At 48.0% G+C, this 23,186-nt stretch overlaps 1 protein-coding gene across 2 annotated transcripts; it reads right to left on the bottom strand.

Annotated features, from left to right (window-relative positions):
• Positions 1 to 1,026: 1,026 nt before the first annotated feature.
• LOC146075683 (dynein light chain Tctex-type protein 2B-like) lies at positions 1,027 to 23,154 on the bottom strand. Of its 2 annotated transcripts, none has more exons than XM_083185158.1 (5): positions 22,927 to 23,154; positions 13,856 to 13,993; positions 11,541 to 11,648; positions 3,237 to 3,287; positions 1,027 to 1,488 (listed from the first exon to the last, which is right to left on the bottom strand). In XM_083185158.1, the coding sequence occupies exons 2-5, from the start codon at positions 13,946 to 13,948 to the stop codon at positions 1,141 to 1,143; spliced, it is 600 nt and encodes a 199-aa protein (XP_083041284.1). In that variant the 5' UTR covers positions 13,949 to 13,993; positions 22,927 to 23,154; the 3' UTR covers positions 1,027 to 1,140. The 2 variants fall into 2 exon arrangements, with proteins under 2 accessions (XP_083041284.1, XP_083041283.1); XM_083185157.1 differs by lacking the exon at positions 22,927 to 23,154 and adding an exon at positions 14,784 to 15,059.
• Positions 23,155 to 23,186: the final 32 nt, after the last annotated feature.

The following is a 23,186-nucleotide window of genomic DNA, read 5'->3' as shown; positions in this document are numbered from 1 at the left end:
TTACACTGCCACCAGGAGTCACATATCCGTATCACAATCCCACCTGGAATACCAGACCATTGAGGCATTGTCAGCAGCAGTATGATCACCTCAATCAGCAGGTAAAACTGTATTGTCCCGGCGGTTAAAATCCTGAGGGTCAGAATGCTGACAACCGCATCCCAATGTTAAAAATCCCAATAGTTTCTGGTGTGTATTCAAATACTAACCCACTGTCCCCGCTCTCCAGCCTACCCTCCCCCTCATGCCTAACCCTACCCCCAGTATTCATTGGGATCTTTTGAGAATTTGACTATCAGGATTGCAACCAGTACCGTCGAGAGTGGGGGAGCTGGTACTGATGGAGGGTCCCGTGTCACCCGCTGAAGAGACCGGGCAGTTGGAGTAGAAAGGACAGGCTGCTGCAACAGCACAGCCTCTCTCCCCGCTCAGCACATGCTGCTCAGTGATGAGCGGTGGAGAGAGGCAGCTGCAGCAGCCTATTCTCTGGCACACAGCCAGCACCCCCTGCAAATTCTCTTTATTTATTTATTACAGGTGCTTAGCAACCCCCCCTACCATTGGCCACACCCTACCGGCGGCACTTTCAATGCCCTTGATTGCAACCACTGGGATCCTGTCCACATCCCGGTATACATTATATAGATTAGTGTGACATTTCTATAGGTGCCCATACACGGTGCGATGAACACTGTGCTTTTTGTACCAGATACGATACAATCAACAGTACTAAAAGCACGGATATAATGGACTTTAGCTTGCTCGTCTAGACCCACTTGGTGTTTGTGGCCTTATTTCCCAGCATAGCCTCCAGCTTTTTTTCAGTGTTATTACACCTGTAAATATCTGAGATTCTGGGCCTAATTCAGTCCTGATTGCTGCTGTGCGAATTAGCACCGCAGCCAATTATCATTAGACTGTGCATGCATATGAACGTAGTACGCCTGTGTGAGGCGATGCCGTAATGAAAACCTGCTACTTTTTTCCTTTGAAAGCCATTCGCAAGATGATCGGCAGGAAGTGGGCGTCTTTTGATTCACAGAAGTGTTGTATACACAATAACAAGGACACACTTAGTGACAGTCATATCGTATAGTACAGACAGGGTGCTAATCATATATACGGGTGTTGGGTGCAATGTCACTCGCAGAATACAGTATAGACAGACACCACACAGAAGATGCTGTCGTTCTGATACAAGTAAGGCACATAGTTATCAGCATGAGGGTCCCAGAGGCAGCGGCTGACCACGGTGATGTCTTCTTGTCCCCTCTCACCCATGGTCACCACACATAGCATCTTGTATCTTGTAGGCAGGACCCTCTTCACTTGGCTTCTGACCTCCTCGCTGATCTCTTTCACTAGTGATGGCACCTTTGTGGGGTCATAGGTCATCCCCGCCAGCTGGACAGGAAGGTAGCTCTCTAGGATGCGTCTGATGACTGGGAGCTGGACCTTCTCCTTGGGGCGAGAGGCGAATGACGGAGGCTGGGGTCAACAAGAAAAATAAAACATTGACAATAACACACTGGGAGCAATGTTAAATCTATTACATAATGGCAGTTTTCTGGCTGCAATGTTTATTTATCTGTTGGGGATTACATTGTTAGGGCTATTAGGAATGATTATGGGGCTTATGGGCCTAATTCAAACCTGATCACTGGGCAGCTCATTTTCAGAGCCGTGCGATCAGAATGAACTCCTGCCTCATCCAAGCCTGCAAATTGCTCAGTCCGACATGCGAAAATATTGCAAATCCATTCACAAGCCGCTCACCACCGTATGATTTCCCAGTGTGTGCAGGAGTGGCGCAACTATAAATTTTTCTCCCCCGAGCCAAAATATTTTTAGGCGCCCCCCCCCCAATAATGCCCCACACACATTACCTCTCTGTCTCCCCCATGTCCATTCCCACTACTACTGGCTGTCACTCAGTAGTAGTGGGCGGCGGTGGCTGTGTACTGTAGCTGCGTACCCCAGACTACTCGCCTCCTCTGCACCTGGGGACAGCCAGTGTCATTACCTGCACACATTTCTGCTAGTATCCCTGGTTGGTCCTTGGAAGCTGAGGCTGGTGACGGAAGGCTACAGTATGTCAGCGGACAGGATGTCCTCCCTGTTATGCCGCATGGGCGCACGTCATTCCTGGGGAGCTGCAGCACTACACATGGTGGCACACAGTGGCCCAGGTAACAAGTCTGCACCATTGTCATGTTTTACTAAAGAAGGGGGGGGACTGGGGGGGGGGGGTGCCACAATTTTTTTTTGGCATGGGGGAGAAAAATTTATAGTTACACCCAGTGGCGTAACTATAGTCCCGCAGCCCCCGCGGTGGCGGGGAGGCGCTAAGAAGGTGTGGGCGCGGGGGACTGCGGGTCTATAGTTACCTGCTGCTGTCCGCCCGCCGGCGCTTCTGGGTGTGGGGAGCCGGGCGTCTGGCTACTCCTGTGCCAGGTTTCCCGGCTAGCTGTCAGTGACAGTGTGGCCGGGCCGCTCCCCTTGCTGCTGCCGGATGCCGGGTAGGTGAGACGCGGCTCCTACTTCTAAAAATGCTCCCAACATTGGCTGCCCGTCTGCCAGCGAAGCGCACCCCGCCCGCTGGTACCTCCTGCCGCTGGCGCTTCTGTCGGGACCCGGGCCGGCTCCGGCTGCTAACAGAAAGTGACACACAGAAAATGGCTGCCCCCATACCTCAAAAGCTGTCTGCATTATGGGGGCAGCCATTTTCCGGGTGTCACTTGTTATTAGCAGCCGGAGCTGGGAGAGCTGGGGACCCATCAGAAATGCCAGCGCTAGGAGGTACCGTACCGGCCTGCGGGGGGTGGGGGGTAGAGCTTGTTAACTCTCTTGGGTGGGGGGTGCTGCCTTAATATTTGGCAGGGGGGTGAAAAATTTGTAGTTACGCCACTGGTTACACCACTGATGTGCACCCCCCCTTGGTCCAGACTGTGACCACCCTGTTGGAGGGGGGGGGGGGGGGGGGAGTGCAGCAAGCTGACAGCCCTGGTAGTGGTGGGGTGTGTGTGTGTGGAGTGCAGCAAGCTGACAGGCAGAATTGTCTTCATCTGTGTATTATAAACCCTCCCACTGCGGCCACCTGGACATCCCCCCGTCCATTTACATGTAGTCCATGCAGGGACTATCCTGGACAGGAGTGTCTGCTAGAATCTGCACATTGCCTTTGTAAAGTAGACAACAATGAGCTGATGGTTATAATAAGGCTCCCCGACACTCACCTGAGGCTCTACAATTTCAATCTTCTTGGCCACTTTCTGAGCCCTCCTCTCCTGAAGGAAACACAAGAGAACAGAAATTGGATCAGATTACCTATAAGAAGTTTTTGGGTACAGTTACAGCCCCTTTGTTGTATTTCTGTTTGGCCTTAATGGGTGAGTAAAGAAAATAAAACTTTCGGAATTGCCATTAAGCACTGCTGCCTCAGTTCCCTAGACTTATAGACATGAAATCACTTCCTTACACCATCTGTCTAGACGTGGACGTGGCCTAATAAAAAGTACTGATTACTAATAGGAAGAGCCACTCCCAACAGGTGCTCCTTGTAGAACCAGTCTCGTGAGGACCGTGACTGTACACACTGTCACTGTACAGTAAAGTGGAGCCTGAAATGACATCTATTATATATAAACGCATTGGGGGACATTAAATAGGATGAGAGATTCAGAAAGTGAGAGATTTGGTAAGAAATCTCCAGCAACCATTTACACTGCAAAACCACTGTGATTTTGAATTGTAAATGATTGCCGCTTTAACAAAATGCTATTGACCCGGGGGGGGGGGGGGGGGGGGGAGTACTGGGCCGCAAGTATCTTGGCCGCAAGTATCTTGCCCATAGGATGATGTCATCTCTCCAGCGCCGGACGGCCCTCGTAGCACGGTCGGTGGCCCAGCCAAATCTGGACCGGCCCACCGGGAAATGGCCCGGGTTTCCCGGTGGGCCAATCCGCCCGCTGATGACAGGCACTGGGACAAAATACTGGAGGAAAATTTGCACTCATCAGCCCAGAAGCTGCGCATGGGACGTACTTGGATGTTCCAACATGACAATGATCCAAAACACAAGGCCAAGTCGACCTGTCATTGGCTACAGCAGAATAAAATGAAGGTTCTGGAGTGGCCATCTCAGTCTCCTGACCTCAATATTACTGAGCCATTCTGGGGAGATCTCAAACGTGCAGTTCATGTAGGACAGCCCAAGAATTTACAGGAACTGGAGGGTTTTTTCCAAAAAGAATGGGCAGCTTTACCATCTGAGAAAATAAAGAGCCTCGTCCACAACTACCACAAAAGACTTCAAGCTGTCATTGGTGTTAAAGGGGGCAATACACGGTATTAAGAACTGGGGTATGTAAACTTTTTATCAGGGTCATTTGGGTAGTTTCTGTTTCCATTATGATTTAAAAAGAGCAAACACAGTTGTTTGACAATAAATGGCTTCACCCAATCACTAACCATGAGTGAGTTATCATTCATATTCTCTGGCAAATGGGCAGAAAATCTGCTAGGGTGTGTAAACTTATGAGCACAACTGTATGTAGTATGCAGAGCAGATTATTCATAACTCAAAAAATGTAAATATGGAAAATGTGTACATCCACTAAATACACTGACATTCCCTACCTTCCAACAGTCCCCATTTTTACTAGGACTGTTCCGCTGTCTCTCCCAAAGGCTGCAGTGACCGGAGGGGAGCACTATCACCGCTGCTCTGTGTATGACATCTATACACTGTACAGTAGGCAAGGCCAACAATCAACCATCAATGATCCATAATCATCGATGGTTTATGGCCGATGTAGAATAGTTTTGCCAGGTAGTTTCCCTCTATCAAAGGCACAGCATAACCAAACAGATTTTGTATGCGAACATCGATGAGTAGTTGCACTATCACCATCGGTGGCAACTATTGATGGCGATCACTGTGATGGCCATCCCTACAGTGCAGTGAGAGCCTGGGGTCAGCCCAGCATCTTAGAGAATGCTGGGTACACAGAGGGATGGCACTGGGTGATGCCAGACTCTGCCCTCTTTTCGGCAAGGCTGCCCTCCCTTTTTCAGGAGCTCGGTGAGGCCCCGTCCATTCCTGGCAAGGCTCCACTTCCTTTTCCTGCACGTGTGCGACTCGAGGTGCACGAGGGGTCCTGGTCAATGTTGGGAGATGTGATATTTCAGAAATAACAAGCTTGAGAGCAGCTCCCTCTTACCTCTCTGTCTGTTACTACACAGGCTTGTTGTACTAGTTGCCCAACAGTAAAGCACCACAGAATATGCAGTAATAATAATAATAATATGCATATGACTACCCTACTGAACATTTAAACCACAATCTAGCAACAATATTTTAATGTATTTCTTTATGTAAATGTGTGTTCCCATCCATGTTGTTATTGCATGGGAACACAGGAGTAAGCAGGAAAGAAGGGCATTTCTAGTATTTACATATTTTTCTAATAAATGTCCATGGTGCTGATGATCCTGTTTCATATAGCACCACCTTGTGGTATATATTGGCACAACAGATGCAGAAACTATTTTATTTTTATCAACAGCCTTTTTGTCTACTTATAGTATAGTACCCACGTTAGTTGCATTCAGGGCTGCCATCAGGAATTTTGGGGCCCGGGACTCATTTCCAGTCCGGGCCCCCCTTCCTCACTTGACTTACCGTAACCCGGTACCCGCTCCCCCATATCCTCTTCTGCTGAGCTGCAGCCCGGAGGTCCCGGAGCGCAGGCTTCTTCAACTCATGTTGCCAGTGGCCAATTAAAATGCAGCACCGGCTGGTGAGCGTTTCGGCAGCTGCTCTGATTGGCTGCTGGTACATGAGCTCTGATGGCTCAAAAGCCGGTGCAGCATTTTAATTGGCCGCCGGCATCCTGGGGTGACTAAGTCTGCGCTCCGGGACCTGCTTTGTTCTGCACACTGAGCGCAGTGGAGGCAGTCGGGGGGGTTGCGGTGGGCAAAATTTTTAATTAGCTGCCCAGGCCCTTCCAGAAGCCAAGGCCTGGGGGGTATTGACAAAGAGTGATATACTACCAGCCAGCTCCTGACTGCCATATTACAGCATATACTTTGGCATTTAACATTTTGGGATGGAACCAGGCATGTGACAGCATGACCCAGAGTTGCCGATTTTTAAATGCTCCTCTCCGCATTCAAGGAGAGGAGACCTTCCGGAGAGGAGACTTTCCTTACCCGATCGGGGGGTGGGGCTTGACTGTGACATCATTAAGCCCCGCCCCCATTACGGGAAATTACTTATCTCCATGGAGGGGGCGGGGCTAAAATGACACGATTGTGCAATTTTAGCTCCGCCCCCTCCTCTGAGACCCGGGGGTTGCGGCATTTATATGTCGCGATTCGGGGGGCTCAGGGGGGTCCCCCAGATTCCGGGAGGGTTGCCCACCCTTCCGGGGGGACGGGAGGGGGACCCGATTTTCGGGAGACTCTCGGCAACCCTGGCATGACCACATCATCATGGCTAGGCCTGGCAAAAGGTTAGCACAAAGGTGACTTACATACGAGGCCCTGAGTTTCGGGGGGGGGGGCACAATGATTAGAGCACAAAAACTGTATCACAACACATAACTATAAACTGAAACGTGCGAGCTGGCTGCAAATGAAATAAAAAACAGGATGCACCAACTGATACCAGAAATTGCACTGCACTTACTAATGCAAAAACATATGGATCAAAGGCAGAGTTGCCTACCCTCCTGGAATGGCGGGAAAGGCTCCTGAAAATCAGTTCCCCCCTCACGGACCCCCCGGAAAGGTGGGCAACCCTCCCGAAAACTGGCGGCACCCCCCGAACCTCCCTGACCACAGCAATAAATCCAGAGATTTGCGGCTTTTTGTGGGAGGAGGGGCATAGCTAAAGATGCAAATTGCGTAATTTAGCCCCTCTCTGAAGACCCGCAAATTGTGGACTTTCCAGTACTGGGGCGGAGCTTGATGAAGTTTACATCAGACCCTTACAGTCTCCTCTCCGAGCTTCTCCCAGAGAGGAGACTTTAAAAGTAGGCAACCCTGATCATAAGGTCAACAGTGCCTAGGTCAACCGCAAAAGGACAACATGGAAAAAAGGTGGACACAGGAGGTTATCACTTTTCTTGTGTTTCAATGTTAACCCCTGAGTACGTGGACCCCCAGTTAATGCACCACCTCCGATGCCATGCTTCAGGTTAGGTGCCTTGTTCTGCCACTGCTGTGCCTGGCACACTTTACTATTCCCAATCATTGTCTATGTAAAGTCTATGCGGATCCCCACCGGTACATGAGTTCTGATAAAAGGTATCCATTCTGTTGGGTGGCAGGGTGTGCGAGTACTTGGCTGGGGAGAGAGGCTGCTGCAGCAGCAGTCCTCTCTCTTTCTGCAACTGCGGCTTCATGCAACAGGGAAGGGGGTCACAGGAACCTGCGCCCTTCCAACAGGCCCTACCTCCCCTTTCTGTGTCACTGATACAAACAAATGGCTTCCCCTTCACACAACCCTCCATAAACCAGCCATAAATATGTACCCCGTGTCTCTTCTGCAGTGTTCCATATCTGTACTGTGTTTTACTGTTTACATAGCTGGCTTTTGCAATGACCTAGTGGTGCCACTGAATGGCTGCCTGGGTGCTGTGCAGCTCAGTAAATATATGTTTACCATGTCCCTAACCAGGACACGTCTAGTGCATATCTGTACGTACATATATATATATATATATATATATATATATATATACTAGGTGATTCATCGCGCCCTACGGGCGCTCTTCACACCGTCGTAAGGGGCTGCGCCCCCTTAATTTGTGAACGTTTGTATATGAGAAATATGGTTAGAATTGTATGAAAGATGCCCTGTATTGCAACTTAGGTGTCCGCAAATCGCGGGAGGGGGGGTCGCGGAGGGTGCCGCGAATTGCAGGAGGGGGGGTCGCGGGGGGTGCCGCGAATTGCAGGAGGGGGGGGGGTTGTGGGGGGTGGATGCTGCGAATCGCGGGAGGGGAGGGATTGCAGAGAATCGCGGGAGGGGGGTCGCGGGGTGGGTTGCCGCAAAACGCGGGAGGGGGGTTACGGGGGTGGGGGTTGCGGCGAATTATGGTAAGGGGGGTCGCGGGGGGTGTGCCGTGAATCACGGGAGGGGGGGTCACGGGGTGGGGTGCCGAGAATCGCGGGGGTGTGTGTGTGTGCCGTGAATCGCGGGAGTGGGGGTTGCGGAGGGGGGTGGGGGGGTGTGACGCGAATCACCACAAGAAAAAATCAACACAGAAAGGTCAACACATGTAAATGTTGACATAAGTGTGGCACTTCATTGGTGTCCATGTCGACACATGAGAATGAATATGAAAACATTCAAAAAATGAAAAAAAAAAACTTCAAAAACTCATGTCAACCTTTTTCATTGTCAACCATAGCCATGTCAGTGTTTTCCATGTGCAATTTAATTCTGGAGCTGCCGCGAATCGCAGGGGGGTGCCGCGAATTGCGGGAGGGGGGGTCGCGGGGGTGGGTGCCGCAAATCGCGGGAGGGGGGGTTACGGGGCGGGGGTTGCGGCGAATCATGGGAGGGGGGGGGGTCGCGGGGGTGTGCCGTGAATCACGGGAGGGGGGGGTCACGGGGTGGGGTGCCGAGAATCGCGGGGAAGGTGTGTGTGCCGTGAATCGTGGGATTGGGGGTTGTGGGGGGGGGGGTGTGACGCAAATCGCCACAAGAAAAATTCAACACAGAAAGGTCAACACATGTAAATGTTGACATAAGTGTGGCACTTCATTGGTGTCCATGTTGACACATGAGAATGAATATGAAAATATTCAAAAAATGAAAAAAAAAAACTTCAAAAACTCATGTCAACCATTTTCATTGTCGACCATAGCCATGTCAGTGTTTTCCATGTGCAATTTAATTCTGGAGCTGCCGCGAATCACGGGGGGTGCAGCGAATTGCGGGAGGGGGGGGGGGGTCGCGGGGTTGGGTGCCACGAATCGCGGGAGGGCGGGGTTCACAGGGGTTCCGGTGGGGGGTTGCCGCGAATTGCGGGAGGTGGGGGGTCACGGGGGGTGCCGCGAATCGCGGGAGGGGAGGTTGCGGGAGGGTGTGACGCGAATCGCCACAAGAAAAAATCAACACAGAAAGGTCAACACATGTAAATGTTGACATAAGTGTGCCACTTCATTGGTGTCCATGTTGACACATGACAATGAATATGAGAGCATTAAAAAAATGAAATAAATCTTCAAAAACTCATGTCAACCTTTTTCATTGTCGACCATAGCCGTGCCAGTGTTTTGCATGTGCCATTTAATCCTGGGGCTGCCGCGAATCGCGGGGGGTGCTGCGATTTGCGGGAGGGGGGGGTTGCGGGGGGTGGGTGCCGTGAATCGCGGCAGAGCGGGGTTCATGGGGGTTCCGGTGGGGGGTTGGCGCGAATTGCGGGAGGGGGGGGTCGCGTGGGGGGTGCCGGGAATCGCCGGAGGGGGGGTTGCGGGGGGTGTGACGCGAATCGCCACAAGAAAAAAATCAACACAGAAAGGTGAACACATGTAAATGTTGACATAAGTGTGGCACTTCATTGGTGTCCATGTCGACACATGAGAATGAATATGAAAATATTCAAAAAATGACAAAAAAATGACAAAAACTCATGTCAACCTTTTTCATTTTCGACCATAGCCATGTCAGTGTTTTCCATGTGCAATTTTAATCTGGAGCTGCCGCGAATCACGGGGGGGGGGTGCCGCGAATTGCGGGAGGGGGGGTCGCGGGGGTGGGTGCCGCGAATCGCGGGAGGGCGGGGTTCACAGGGGTTCCGGTGGGGGGTTGCCGCGAATTGCGGGAGGTGGGGGGTCACGGGGGGTGCCGCGAATCGCGGGAGGGGGGGTTACGGGGGGTGTGACGCGAATCGCCACAAGAAAAAATCAACACAGAAAGGTCAACACATGTAAATGTTGACATAAGTGTGTCACTTCATTGGTGTCCATGTCGACACATGACAATGAATATGAAAAAATTAAAAAAAGTAAAAATAAATCTTCAAAAACTCATGTCAACCTTTTTCATTGTCGACCATAGCCATGTCAGTGTTTTGCATGTGCCATTTAATCCTGGGGCTGCTGCGAATTGCGGGGGGGGTGCCGCGAATCGCGGGAGGGGGGTCGCAGGGGGGTGCCGCCAATCGTGCAAGGGGGGGTCACGGGGGGGGTTATTTTTGCCGCGAATCGCGGGAGGGAGGTCGCAGGGGGTTGTTTTTTCCGCGAATCGGGGGGGGGGGGGGGGTCACGGGGGAGGGTTTGCCGCGATTCGCGGGAGGGGGGGTCGCGGGGTGGTGGTTATGCCGCGAATTGTGGGAGGGGTCGTGGGGGGGTTCTTTTTGCAGCGAATCACGGGAGGGGGGGGTCGCGGGGGTGTTTTTGCTGCGAATCGCGGTAGGGGGGGTCGCGGGGGAGCGGGTGTTTTTGCCGCGAATCGCGGGAGGGGAGGGTGCGCGGGGGGGGGAGGTTTTGCCGCAAATCGCGGGAGGGGGGCGCTCACCTGGTGGCTGTGGAGTAGCAGTGCTGGGCAACATGGGAAGGCAGTGGGTGTCTGGCACTGTCTGTGGGCTCACTGGGCTGGTTCTCTGTCACATACCTCCCAACATGACCCTCTCCAGGAGGGACACAATGCTCTTGTTTCTAGACTTCCCCTTAATGTATGATTGCCATCACCTGTTTTAAAACAGGTTAATTTCTCAGAAAGGTGTTCAGCACAGATGAAGGCAATCACACATAGGGGTCTATTCTAGTTCATTCTTTCTGACAAAATCCTTCTTAGATGGACAAAACCATGTGCACTGCAGGGGGGCAGATGTAACATGTGCAGAGATAATTAGATTTGGGTGAGTTTTTTTGTTTCTGTGCAGGGAAAATACTGACTGCATGATTTTACACTGCAATATAGATCTCACTTTGAAGTAAAACCCCACCCAAATCTAATTCTCTCTGCACAAGTTACATCTGCCCCACCCACAGTGCACATGGTTTTGTCCATCTAAGAAGGATTTTGTCAGAAAGAATGAACTAGAATAACCCCCATTAAGAGGAAAGTCCAGGAACAGAGCGTTATAGACACAGACACCCACTTTGAGTGAGATGTAGCCAAATATATAGGAGATATATATATATATATATATATATATATATATATATATATATATATATATATATATATATATATATGTGATATATATCTGTACTGTCACTGTTTTACTTGTTCCTACCCTGGATGTTGCACAACAATCCAAATCTAATTTCTAGTATACCCAAGTATACTTTGCCAATAAAGCTGATAGCTCTCTCCTGCTACTTACATCTAAGCTGTAGTTTGTATTGTATTGTGGTGCTTTTTGTTTCCTGTACTCTTTTTTATTTTATTTATTTACTGTAATGTTAAGTTCTGTCACCCTGTACTGTTGCATTGTATGCCCTCTGTACAGCGCTGCGAAACACATGTGGCGCCTTATAAATAAAAGGCAATGAAAATAATAATAATATTGATGTACCTTCAGGTTCTTTGTCATCCTCTGTGCAGCGAGCAGACCCGATATACTCCACGATGCCTGGTTGGTGACTGATACATTACCCAGTGTAGGTTTGTTCTTTACTGGAAGCTAGATATGGAGGACAAAGAGAGAGGCAATGTTCCATTATACAGTATATACATTATATGCTAATGAATAGATACCATGATAGTTTTCATATTACAAAACGAACACAAATATCATGTTTATTCAAAAGAAATCAGTATCGGGCCTAATTCAGAGAAGTAGCTATGGCCGATGTTTGGCAGATGGCACATGTGCCGCGGTCGCACTGCGCGTGCATCAAGGTGCCACTCGCAATTAGGATTTCATTGGAAAGGGTTTGACATGTGACCATTTATCATAGTTGCCTACCCTCCTGCATTCTGCAGGAGACTCCCTGAAATAGCAGCAATCTCCCTCTCTCCCTCATTAGGCTAGCAATCTCCCTCATGTCACCTAGCCCACATTACACTGTTACATTTTTGGGGAAAAAAGGAATGAGAGACAGATACAGTTACATTGGATCATCAGCACCATTCCCAGCACTTTGCCAAGTATAGTATCTCTTACTGACTGCTCTGGGGCTCATCTACATTTGGATCTAAGTCATTTTACAAGATTCCTCTCAGATGTAGCAGCACACACCCACGCTTCTAGATGCCTCTTTGACAATCTCTTTTCACAATCTCTCCATATATGGAACTAGACATGCCCTTTGGGTGGAGCATGGCACGCCCCCTCAATGGGGACGCTTTGCAAAAAATTCTATTGCCAACTATAATCTCCCTGAAACCCGTTTTCAAATGTAGGCAAGTATGCCATTTATAAGTTTTAAGGGGAGTGGTTGCATCTATTGTGGGAAACCATCTGGTTCTCCAGCATCCATGGTAAAAGTAGTTACCATTGCTCAAAATCCAGTGATCGCGGGTTGATGGCCATCTCTAAAAGTAACTAGGGCTTGTACAAGGGCACATGATGTGACTACAGATAGGGGTGGTTGTATAGATACTACAAACTCAGCAAATATTTCTGTGAATGCACTGTGGGTGTAATGTGGGCTGCATCTATACGGGTGTGATATGGCGGCCCGATAGTCCGGATTCCAACAGTCAAAATAACAACATCGGAATCCCGGCTGCCAGTACTCTGACGGGGGGCCACATCCAAGCCCCTTGTGGGCCTTCTGCGCTGCGGGCTTGGTGGCTCACCACAGGTTCTATTCTCCCTCTATGGGGGGTAATAGACCCCCACAAGGGAAAATATCCCCAGTATGTCAGGACCCCAACTGTCGAGCATTTAGCAGTCGGGATTCCAATGTTGGTATACTAACCAGTGGAATCTCGACTGTCAGGAGGTCATCCGGCACCCAGTCTATACACAGTGGTGTCAAACTGATGGCCCTCCATCTGTTGTGGAACTATACATCCCAGCATGCCCTGCCACATATATTATAGAATGGATTGCTAAAACTGGCAGGGCATGCTGGGATGTGCAGTTATACAACAGATGGGCCATGGCACCACTGCTATATAAGGTGCAATAGAGACATCTGGAGAAAGGCGTATCTCTGCTTACGTCCATCTCCACAAATCCCCCAAAGTCATGTCCATGTCCTGACTACACACCCCCTGAGAATACTACAGTCCAATTATGCCCTCTCAGTCGCTACTGAAACAAGTTTGACTTGGGCTTTACACTTAGACTTGGTTCTAAGGCATGTGCAGACAAAAACACCAATGCATTGATTTGAAAAAATACCATTCTGTGTATCACTGTTCTGAGAGGCATGGTGGGGAGTTGGAGAGTATGCTGATCCTTGTAGTCCCATATTGGAGGAACTTGAGGTGCCTCCAGGTAAGTTGGCTTTCAGATTAGAAATACATAAATGCATGACCAGAAATAGTTTTGAAATGTCATGCAGGGAAGGACCAATAGAGCAGAGATGCAGGTGGTTTACCATTTTTGTGCAAATGGGTGTACCAGAGATCTCTGCATTACTATTATCATGTAGGGTAGGACCACCAGAGCAGAGATGCCTTGCCATGGCTGGGGGCTTCCATCGTTGTGCAAATGGGTGTACCAGAGATCTCTGCATTACTATTATCATGTAGGATGTATGTCTCTTTGTCTAGTCCATTATAGAGTGCTGGGGGGAATATGATTACTTTTTCAGTGCTAATACATTCCAGACACACTCCCCAATCATGAATACGGTGACATAAGCATCATCCCCAATGATTCTGTCATTATACAACATTAAGGACAACAATAGAGTTCGGAGAGAGTTTCCTTACCAGCCTCTGCACGGATTTCTCCATGGTTTCTCCGTTGCCGACCAGCCTAACACTGACCACAGAAGCTCTCTTCATGCTGCCCTTCGATGTCATGCTGTGAGTCCCACCTCAGTCGGTTGTCAACTGGTGGCGGCAGAGCTGTGTTGGGAGGTAAAGGTTCCAGGTAAATATCTTTGTTAATGGCTCCAGCTATAGAACTTTGTGTATACATGGACGAGGGAGATTTGTCATGTGTCACTTGTACTGTGACAACTAAGCCTTTATGTCAATAAATAGAGGGCTGATATTTGGCTCACACATAGGTGTGTTTAGTACACAGGGGAAATCCCAATAGTAGAAAGGAAATTCTTGGCTGTGAGAACGGTGGATTTGATTAGCACAATTGTCCCTGTAAAACGCAAGACTCTCGATTAAAGAAAAATATAGGGATCTAGTTCACTCTTTCTGACAAAATCCTTCTTAGATGGACAAAACCATATGCATTGCAGGTGGGGCAGATGTAATAGGTGCAGATAGAATTAGATTTGGGTGAGTTATTTTGTTTCTGTGCAGGGTAAATACTGACTGCTTTATTTTTACACTGCAATATAGATCTCACTTTGAAGTAAAACCCCACCCAAATCTAATTCTCTCTGCACAAGTAACATCTGCCCCACCTGCAGTGCACATGGTTTTGTCCATCTAAGAAGGATTTTGTCAGAAAGGGTGAACTAGAATAAGGCCCCTTGTGAGCCTCCTGCTGTAATGGAATCTGCTTCCCCTCATGCTATGATTGGCTGCTCCCCGATTATTCCTCAATACAACGGTTACTTATCAAAATGCGCCACTCAGACTGATTTATTTTGTACTTACCGCAACGCTATTAAAAATCTATCATCAATGCTATTCATCAAACACATGGGTCTTCGAGAAATACGGCTTCACTTACCGCTCTGTACCTGGGGATATATACTGGCGTGAAACGGATACTCTCCACTTTTTTGGGGAGTAGCGGGTGATGCGTTTGTAGCCCTTTCTCTGCACAGATGAGGACCTCTGACATGAGTTTCAGAGCAGGTTGTAGCTGAAGGTAACATTAGAACGGTCTCCCGTCTGCCCACATCAGCAGGCTGAATTGGCCGTAAAACACAGCAACAGGCAGGTCCGACATGACACTGCTCTGTGGGAGTGGATTAACACAGAGACGGTCAGAAGGTCAACAGTCAATAGGTCAACAGGCGCAAAAAGGTCAGCAAGGTCAAACGGAAAAGGTTGACAGTGCAAAAGGTCGGCCTTTTTTGACTGTTGACCCTATGGTGCCGACCTAATTATTGTCGATCTATAATCCACCATTCGTGCTCTGCAGATCAGACCCTGCTTTGAAACCATGTTATCAAGGAATCACACTGGAGCAAAGGAAGGTGCCATATGGAAGGGATGGTGACATACTGTATATGTAATTGGGGATTATATTTAAATCACTGTTTTAAAATGTACTTACTGTGTTATTGGTGTAGGAAAGGGGTACAAAATGTGAATGGTTAATAGCTGAGCAGCACATGATAAACTAGAGCTGCACTGAGCAAACACTCGTGTCCAGACTTGACCTGGATAATCAGTTAGAGATCAGGGAGAGATAGAGCAGAACTCCTGACTCTAAACAACATTCTGTTCACAGGGAGTTACTAGTGTATTGTATGGTGAGAGGGAGGACCTGCTGGCACTACTAGCACTCCATGTACCGCCTTATAACTGTACACTACTACTGCCAGTGCCTATACCGCCTACTATTGCTTCACAGTACTGCTCCTTCCACCTCTCCAATTGCTCTACACTACATTACTACTCATTATACCTCCCCTTATTGCTCTACATTACTACTCCCTATACCTGCCCTCATTGCTCTACATTACTACTCCCTATACCTCCACTCATTACTCTAAGTCTACATTACTACTCCCTATACCTCCACTCATTGCTCTACATTACTACTCCCTATACCTCCACTCAGTGCTCTACATTACTACTCCCTATACCTCCCCTCATTGCTCTACATTACTACTCCCTATACCTCCACTCATTGCTCTACATTACTACTCCCTATACCTCCCCTTATTGCTCTACATTACAACTCCCTATACCTCCCCTTATTGCTCAACATTACTACTCCATATACCTCCCCTTATTGCTCTGCATTACTACTCCCTATACCTCCCCTTATTGCTCTACATTACTACTCCCTATACCTCCCCTTATTGCTCTACATTACTACTCCATATACCTCCCCTTATTGCTCTACATTACTACTCCCTATACCTCCCCTTATTGCTCTACATTACTACTCCCTATACCTCCCCTTATTGCTCTACATTACTACTCCCTATACCTCCACTCATTGCTCTACATTACTACTCCCTATACCTCCACTCATTTCTCTACATTACTACTCCCTATACCTCCCCTTATTGCTCTACATTACTACTCCCTATACATCCCCTTATTGCTCTGCATTACAACTCCCTATACCTCCCCTTATTGCTCTGAATTACTACTCCCTATACCTCCCCTTATTGCCCCTATTCCTCCCCTTATTGCTCTGCATTACTACTCCCTATACCTCCCCTTATTGCTCTGAATTACTACTCCCTATGCCTCCCCTTATTGCCCCTATTCCTCCCCTTATTGCTCTGCATTACTACTCCCTATACCTCCCCTTATTGCTCTGCATTACTACTCCCTATACCTCCCCTTATTGCTCTCCATTACTACTCCTTATACCTCCCCTTATTGCTGTGCATTACTACTCCCTATACTTAACCTTATTGCTCTGCATTACAACTCCCTATACCTCCACTTATTACTCTACATAACATTACTAGTCTCTGTATCTCCCCTTATTGCTCTGCATCACTACTCCATATACCTCCCCTTATTGCTCTTCATTTCTATTCTGTATACCTTCCCTTATTGCTCTGCATCACTACTCCATATAACTCCCATGATTGCTCTGCATTACTACACACTCTACTTCCCTTAATTCATGCCTCTTAACCAGAGATCCGTGGGTTTTCAGCAGAGGAGGCGGGGCTAAAGATTGAAATCACATCATTTAGTCCCGCCCCTTCTCCAAAGACCAGTAAATTGTGGGATTTGCAGTACTGGGGGGTCGGTGCTTGATGATGTCTACATCAGGCTCCCCCCCCCCCCCCCCCCATAGTGCTGCAGTGCTGACAGTCTCTCCTCTGGGCTTTTTTCCAGAGTGGAAACAAGTAAGCAAACCTGCTCTTAACATGCATGTTTTGTGTCTTGTGCACTCGTGCAAGTACCCACAAAGGGGGCATGACTTCGTCAAAAGGATGTTTGGCTTCGAATGATTGACACTTTTACCAGATATATGCTTCCCATTATGAGGGCACACCCAGCACTCTGTGAGTTGCCCAACGCTCCTGGTGTATGCAAATAGCATCTATTCACCGCTGCTTTGCCCCTCCACTGTAGGAAATTACTGCCCATGGATTGGACAGTCCCCAAAAAGCAATGTGACTGCCCCGTGGAAATCGGGACATTTAGGAGGTTTGTCTAATTGTGCTGCATTAATATTTCCTTTTCCTTCCCTTGTTTATGGATCATAGGGTTGACGTTGTCTATGGCGACAGTCAATAGGCCAACATGAAAAGATGTTTTTTGTGTCGACACTTGAGTACAGGGATGCCCAAATAGTGTACCGCTGTTTTCAGCCAGGTTCCTCGCTTCGCTAGCACTGCACTTGGCACACTTTGCCATTTCCAGTCAGAGTCCATGTGGAAGGTAAAGTAAGAAAAAGAAAAAAAAAAAAATGTCAACCATTGTCATGTGCATGTTGACCATTTGGTGTCGACCTATTGACTGTCGACCTATCATATGGATACTCCTTCCCTTATTGTTTCAGATTTATACTCCCTATACCTTCTGATACTGCTCTGCATTAATACTCCCTATACCATCTGATACTGCTCTGCATTAATACTCCCTATACCTTCTGATACTGCTACTGCATTAATACTCCCTATACATTCTGATACTGCTACTGCATTAATACTCCCTATACATTCTGATACTGCTACTGCATTAATACTCCCTATACCTTCTGATACTGCTCTGCATTAACCCCTTCAGTGCTGTTTTTTTTTGGGGGGGGGAGCGCTCCCCACTGAGTGAGTTTTTTATGGGGAGCGCTCCCTTATAAAAAAAAACACCACTGCCTCCCTGGGTCCGGGTAGCGCCTCTGAACTGTCAATCAGCCGCTGCCCGGACCTGCGCCCCGTCAGCCGGCTTGTCATAAGCCGGCACCGGGGACTTCAATAGAAAACCCAGAGGGGAGGAGGAGGAAGGAGGTGGTGCGGCAGAGGGGAGGAGGAGGAAGGAGGTGGCGCGGCAGAGGGGAGGGAGCCCGGCTCTAAACAGTGGCAATCCCGAGAATTTTCCGGGCTTTCCAGACTAGGCACTGAGACACAGCCCGGAAAATTCTCGGGATTGCCATTGAAGGGGTTAATACCCCTTATACCTTCCGATACTGCTCTGCATTAATACTCCCTATACCTTCTCAACGATCTTCATATTGATTCACAATTATATTCCATATACTGTACATCCCCTATACCTCCCCCTATTGATCTGCATTAATACAGTATGCGGTCATTAGGTCAACACTATTGGTCGACAGTCAATAGGTCAACACATGAAAAAGGTTGACATGAGTTTTTCATGATTTCTTTATATATAAAAAAGACTTGTTCATACTTTACCATCCCAGTGAGCATAGAGCAGGGGAGGGCAATTATTTCAGCTGGGCGGCCACTTAATAATTCCAGCAGATATTCGAGAAACCCCGCACTCCAGAAATAGGGGTTGTGGTCACTCAAAAAGGGGTGTGTCTGTGAATGTATTGTAGCTTACCATATACCTATTTACACATCATGCAACACAATAGTAGGCCCCTTATACTTGCCCCTTACATATTATGCCGCACAGATTGAGCCAAAAGTCACATTATGCCACACGGAAAGGAGCACCGATGGCTGATTAAGTACCACATATACCTTCCCTTATTGTGTCATGCGAATACTCCCTATACTTCCCCTTATGTATCTACAATAATTCTCCCTATATCCCATCCATATTTATCCACCTACTACCCCATATACCCTCTCCCTAGATCTTCTTCTATTACTCCATATACCCTCTCCCTATGTCACCTTCTATTACCACATAAACAGGGCCGTTGCAAGGCACCGGAGCGCCCCAGGCGAGTCGGGGTGGGGGCGCCCCGGTGCCGGGGGGGGGGGGTACCTGTCCTGCAGCGCTGTGTATTTAAATCTGGCGGCGGAGGCAGCGGGGGTCCCTGCAGTCCTTTAAAAATCACGAGCTCTATCCGCCGGGCTATGCGGAAGCGCTTCTAGTGTGAAAACACTGGCAGCACGCTGATTGGTTGAGATCAGCGTGCGCCGTGCTGCCAGAGTTTTCACACTAGAAGCGCTTCCGCATAGCCCGGCGGATAGCGCTCGTGATTTCTAATGGAATGCAGGGACCCCCGCTGCCAGATTTAAATACACAGCGCCGTAGGACAGGTAACCGGGCGGCACAAAATGCCGCCCTCCAGTGGCCGGCGCCCTAGGCAAATGCCTAGATTTGCCTAGTGGTGGCGCCGGCCCTGCACATAAACCCTCTACCTATATCTCCTATTACCCCATATACCCTCTCCCTATATCTCCTCCTATTACCCCATATACCCTCTCCCTATATCTCCTCCTATTACCCCATATACCCTCTCCCTATATCTCCTCCTATTACCCCATATACCCTCTCCCTATATCTCCTCCTATTGCCCCATGTACCCTCTCCCTATATCTCCTCCTATTACCCCATAAACCCTCTCCCTATATCTCCTCCTATTACTCCATATACCCTCTCCCTATATATCCTCCTATTACCCCCTATACCCTCCCCCTATACCTCCTATTACCCCATATACCCTCTCCCTATATCTCCTCCTATTACCCCATATACCCTCTCCCTATATCTCCTCCTATTACCCGATATACCCTCTCCCTATATCTCCTCCTATTACCCCATATACCATCTCCCTATACCTCCTCCTATTACCCCATATACCCTCTCCCTATATCTCCTCATATTACCCCGTACACCCTCTCCCTATATCTCATCATATTACCCCGTACACCCTCTCCCTATATCTCCTCCTATTACCCCCATATACTCCCTCCACATATCTCCTTTATTACTCCATATACCCTCTCCCTATATCTCCTCCTATTACCCCATATACCCTCTCCCTATATCTCCTCCTATTACCCCATATACCCTCTCCCTATATCTCCTCCTATTACCCCATATACCCTCTCCTTATATCTCCTCCTATTACTCCATATAACCTCTCCCTATATCTTCTCCTATTGTCCCATATACCCTCTCCCTATATCTCCTCCTATTACCCCGTACACCCTCTCCCTATATCTCCTCCTATTACACCATATACCCTCTCCCTATATCTTCTCCTATTACCCCATATACCATCTCCCTATATCACCTCCTATTACCCCATATACCCTCTGCCTATATCTCCTCCTATTACCCCATACACCCTCTCCCTATATCTCCTCCTATTACCTCATATACCCTCTGCCTATATCTCCTCCTATTACTCCATATACCCTCTCCCTATACCTCCTCCTATTACCCCGTACACCCTCTCCCTATATCTCCTCCTATTACCCCCATATACTCCCTCCCCATATCTCCTTTATTACTCCATATACCCTCTCCCTATATCTCCTCCTATTACCCCATATGCCCCCTCCCTATATCTCCTCCTATTACCCCATATACCATCTCCCTATATCTCCTCTTATTACCCCAAATACCCTCTCCCTATATCTCCTCCTATTACCCCATATACCCTTTCCCTATATCTCCTCCTATTACCCCATATACCCTCTCCCTATATCTTCTCCTATTACCCCATATACCCTCTCCCTATATCTCCTCCTATTACCCCCATATACCCTCTCCCTATATCTCCTCCTATTACCCCATATACCCTCTCCCTATATCTCCTCCTATTACCCCATATACCCTCTCCCTATATCTCCTCCTATTACCCCCATATACTCCCTCCCCATATCTCCTTTATTACTCCATATACCCTCTCCCTATATCTCCTCCTATTACCCCCATATACTCCCTCCCCATATCTCCTTTATTACCCCAAATACCCTCTCCCTATATCTCCTCCTATTACCCCATATACCCTTTCCCTATATCTCCTCCTATTACCCCATATACCCTCTCCCTATATCTTCTCCTATTACCCCATATACCCTCTCCCTATATCTCTTCCTATTACCCCATATACCCTCTCCCTATATCTCGTCCTATTACCCCATATGCCCCCTCCCTATGTCTCCTCCTATTACCCCATATACCCTCTCCCTATATCTCCTCCTATTACCCCATATACCCTCTCCCTATATCTCCTCCTATTACCCCATATACCCTCTCCCTATATCTCCTCCTATTACCCCATATACCCTCTCCCTATATCTCCTCCTATTACCCCATATATCCTCTCCCTATATCTCCTCCTATTACCCCATATACCCTCTCCCTATATCTCCTCCTATTACCCCATATACCCTCCCCCTATGTCTCCTTATATTACCCCATATAACCTCTCCCTATATCTCCTCCTGTTACTCCATATACCCTCTCCCTATATCTCCTCCTATTACCCACATATACTCCCTCCCTATATCTCCTTTATTACCCCATGTACCCTCTCCCTATATCTCCTCCTATTTCCCCATATACCCTCTCCCTATATCTCCTCCTATTACCCCATATACCCTCTCCCTATACCTCCTCCTATTACCCCATACACCCTCTCCCTATATCTCCTCCTATTACCCCCATATACTCCCTCCCCATATCTCCTTTATTACTCCATATACCCTCTCCCTATATCTCCTCCTATTACCCCATATGCCCCCTCCCTATATCTCCTCCTATTACCAATTATACCCACTCCCTATATCTCCTCCTGTTACCCCATATACCATCTCCCTATATCTCCTCCTATTACCCCATATACCCTCTCCCTATATCTCCTCCTATTACCCCATATACCCTTTCCCTATATCTCCTCCTATTACCCCATATACCCTCTCCCTATATCTCCTCCTATTACCCCATATACCCTTTCCCTATATCTCCTCCTATTATCCCCATATACTCCCTCCCTATATCTCCTCCTATTACCCCATATACCCCTCCCTATATCTCCTCCTATTACTCCATATATCCTCTCCCTATATCTCCTCCTATTACCCCCATATATCCTCTCCCTATATCTCCTCCTATTACCCCCATATACCCACTCCCTATATCTCATCCTATTACCCCATACACCCTCTCCCTAGATCTCTTCCTATTACCCCATATACCCTCTCCCTAGATCTCTTCCTATTACCCCATATACCCTCTCCCTATATCTCCTCCTATTACCCCATATACCCTCTCCCTATATCTCCTCCCATTACCCCATATACCCTCTCCCTATATCTCCTCCTATACCCCATATACCCTCTCCCTATATCTCCTCCTATTACCCCCATATACTCCCTCCCTATATCTCCTTTATTACCCCATGTACCCTCTCCCTATATCTCCACCTATTACCCCATGTACCCTCTCCCTATATCTCCTCCTATTACCCCATATATCTCTTCCTATATCTCCTCCTATTACTCCATATATCCTCTCCCTATATCTCCTTTATTACCCCGTATAACCTCTCTCTGTCTCCTTTTACTTTATATATCTCCCTGACTGCTCCCCACCTTAATCATACAACGTATTCATAGTGCAGAACTGAATATCAGAAGACTTTGCTAACATTCGGCACCTTGGCTCTCATGCATATATTTGTTTCCATGGAAACTAACATACTGAGCTTTCAATAGTTTTATGGCTGATTAAAAATAGATTTAATTAAAATCTGAAAAAAACATGACATTACATTACAGCAAGTTACTTACCTTCGGGTTGTCATTCACACTGAGAATTTTTCGCCCTGTTCAGCGATATTTCCCTGGGTGGACGGCCTTCCATTCCATAGCAAGGCTTTATGGAAAGCCATCCAATCCCTCGCTCTTCTGCTGGTAATACCAGGCCTCACCGCTCTCCGCTGGCCCATACACACTGGGCGGCTTTAGAGCCGAAAACAGTTTAGACGCGTAACTGAGCTGCTTTTAGAATTTATACAAAGATTTTTCTGGATTACCAGTGCGCTGGGTCG

This window comes from Crinia signifera, chromosome 4 (assembly GCF_055691185.1).
Source record: "Crinia signifera chromosome 4, ASM5569118v1, whole genome shotgun sequence".
In the NCBI taxonomy this organism is placed as follows: Eukaryota; Metazoa; Chordata; class Amphibia; order Anura; family Myobatrachidae; genus Crinia; species Crinia signifera.
The sequence above is the reverse complement of the archived record's forward strand: the minus strand, read 5'-3'. Positions and strand labels throughout refer to the sequence as shown.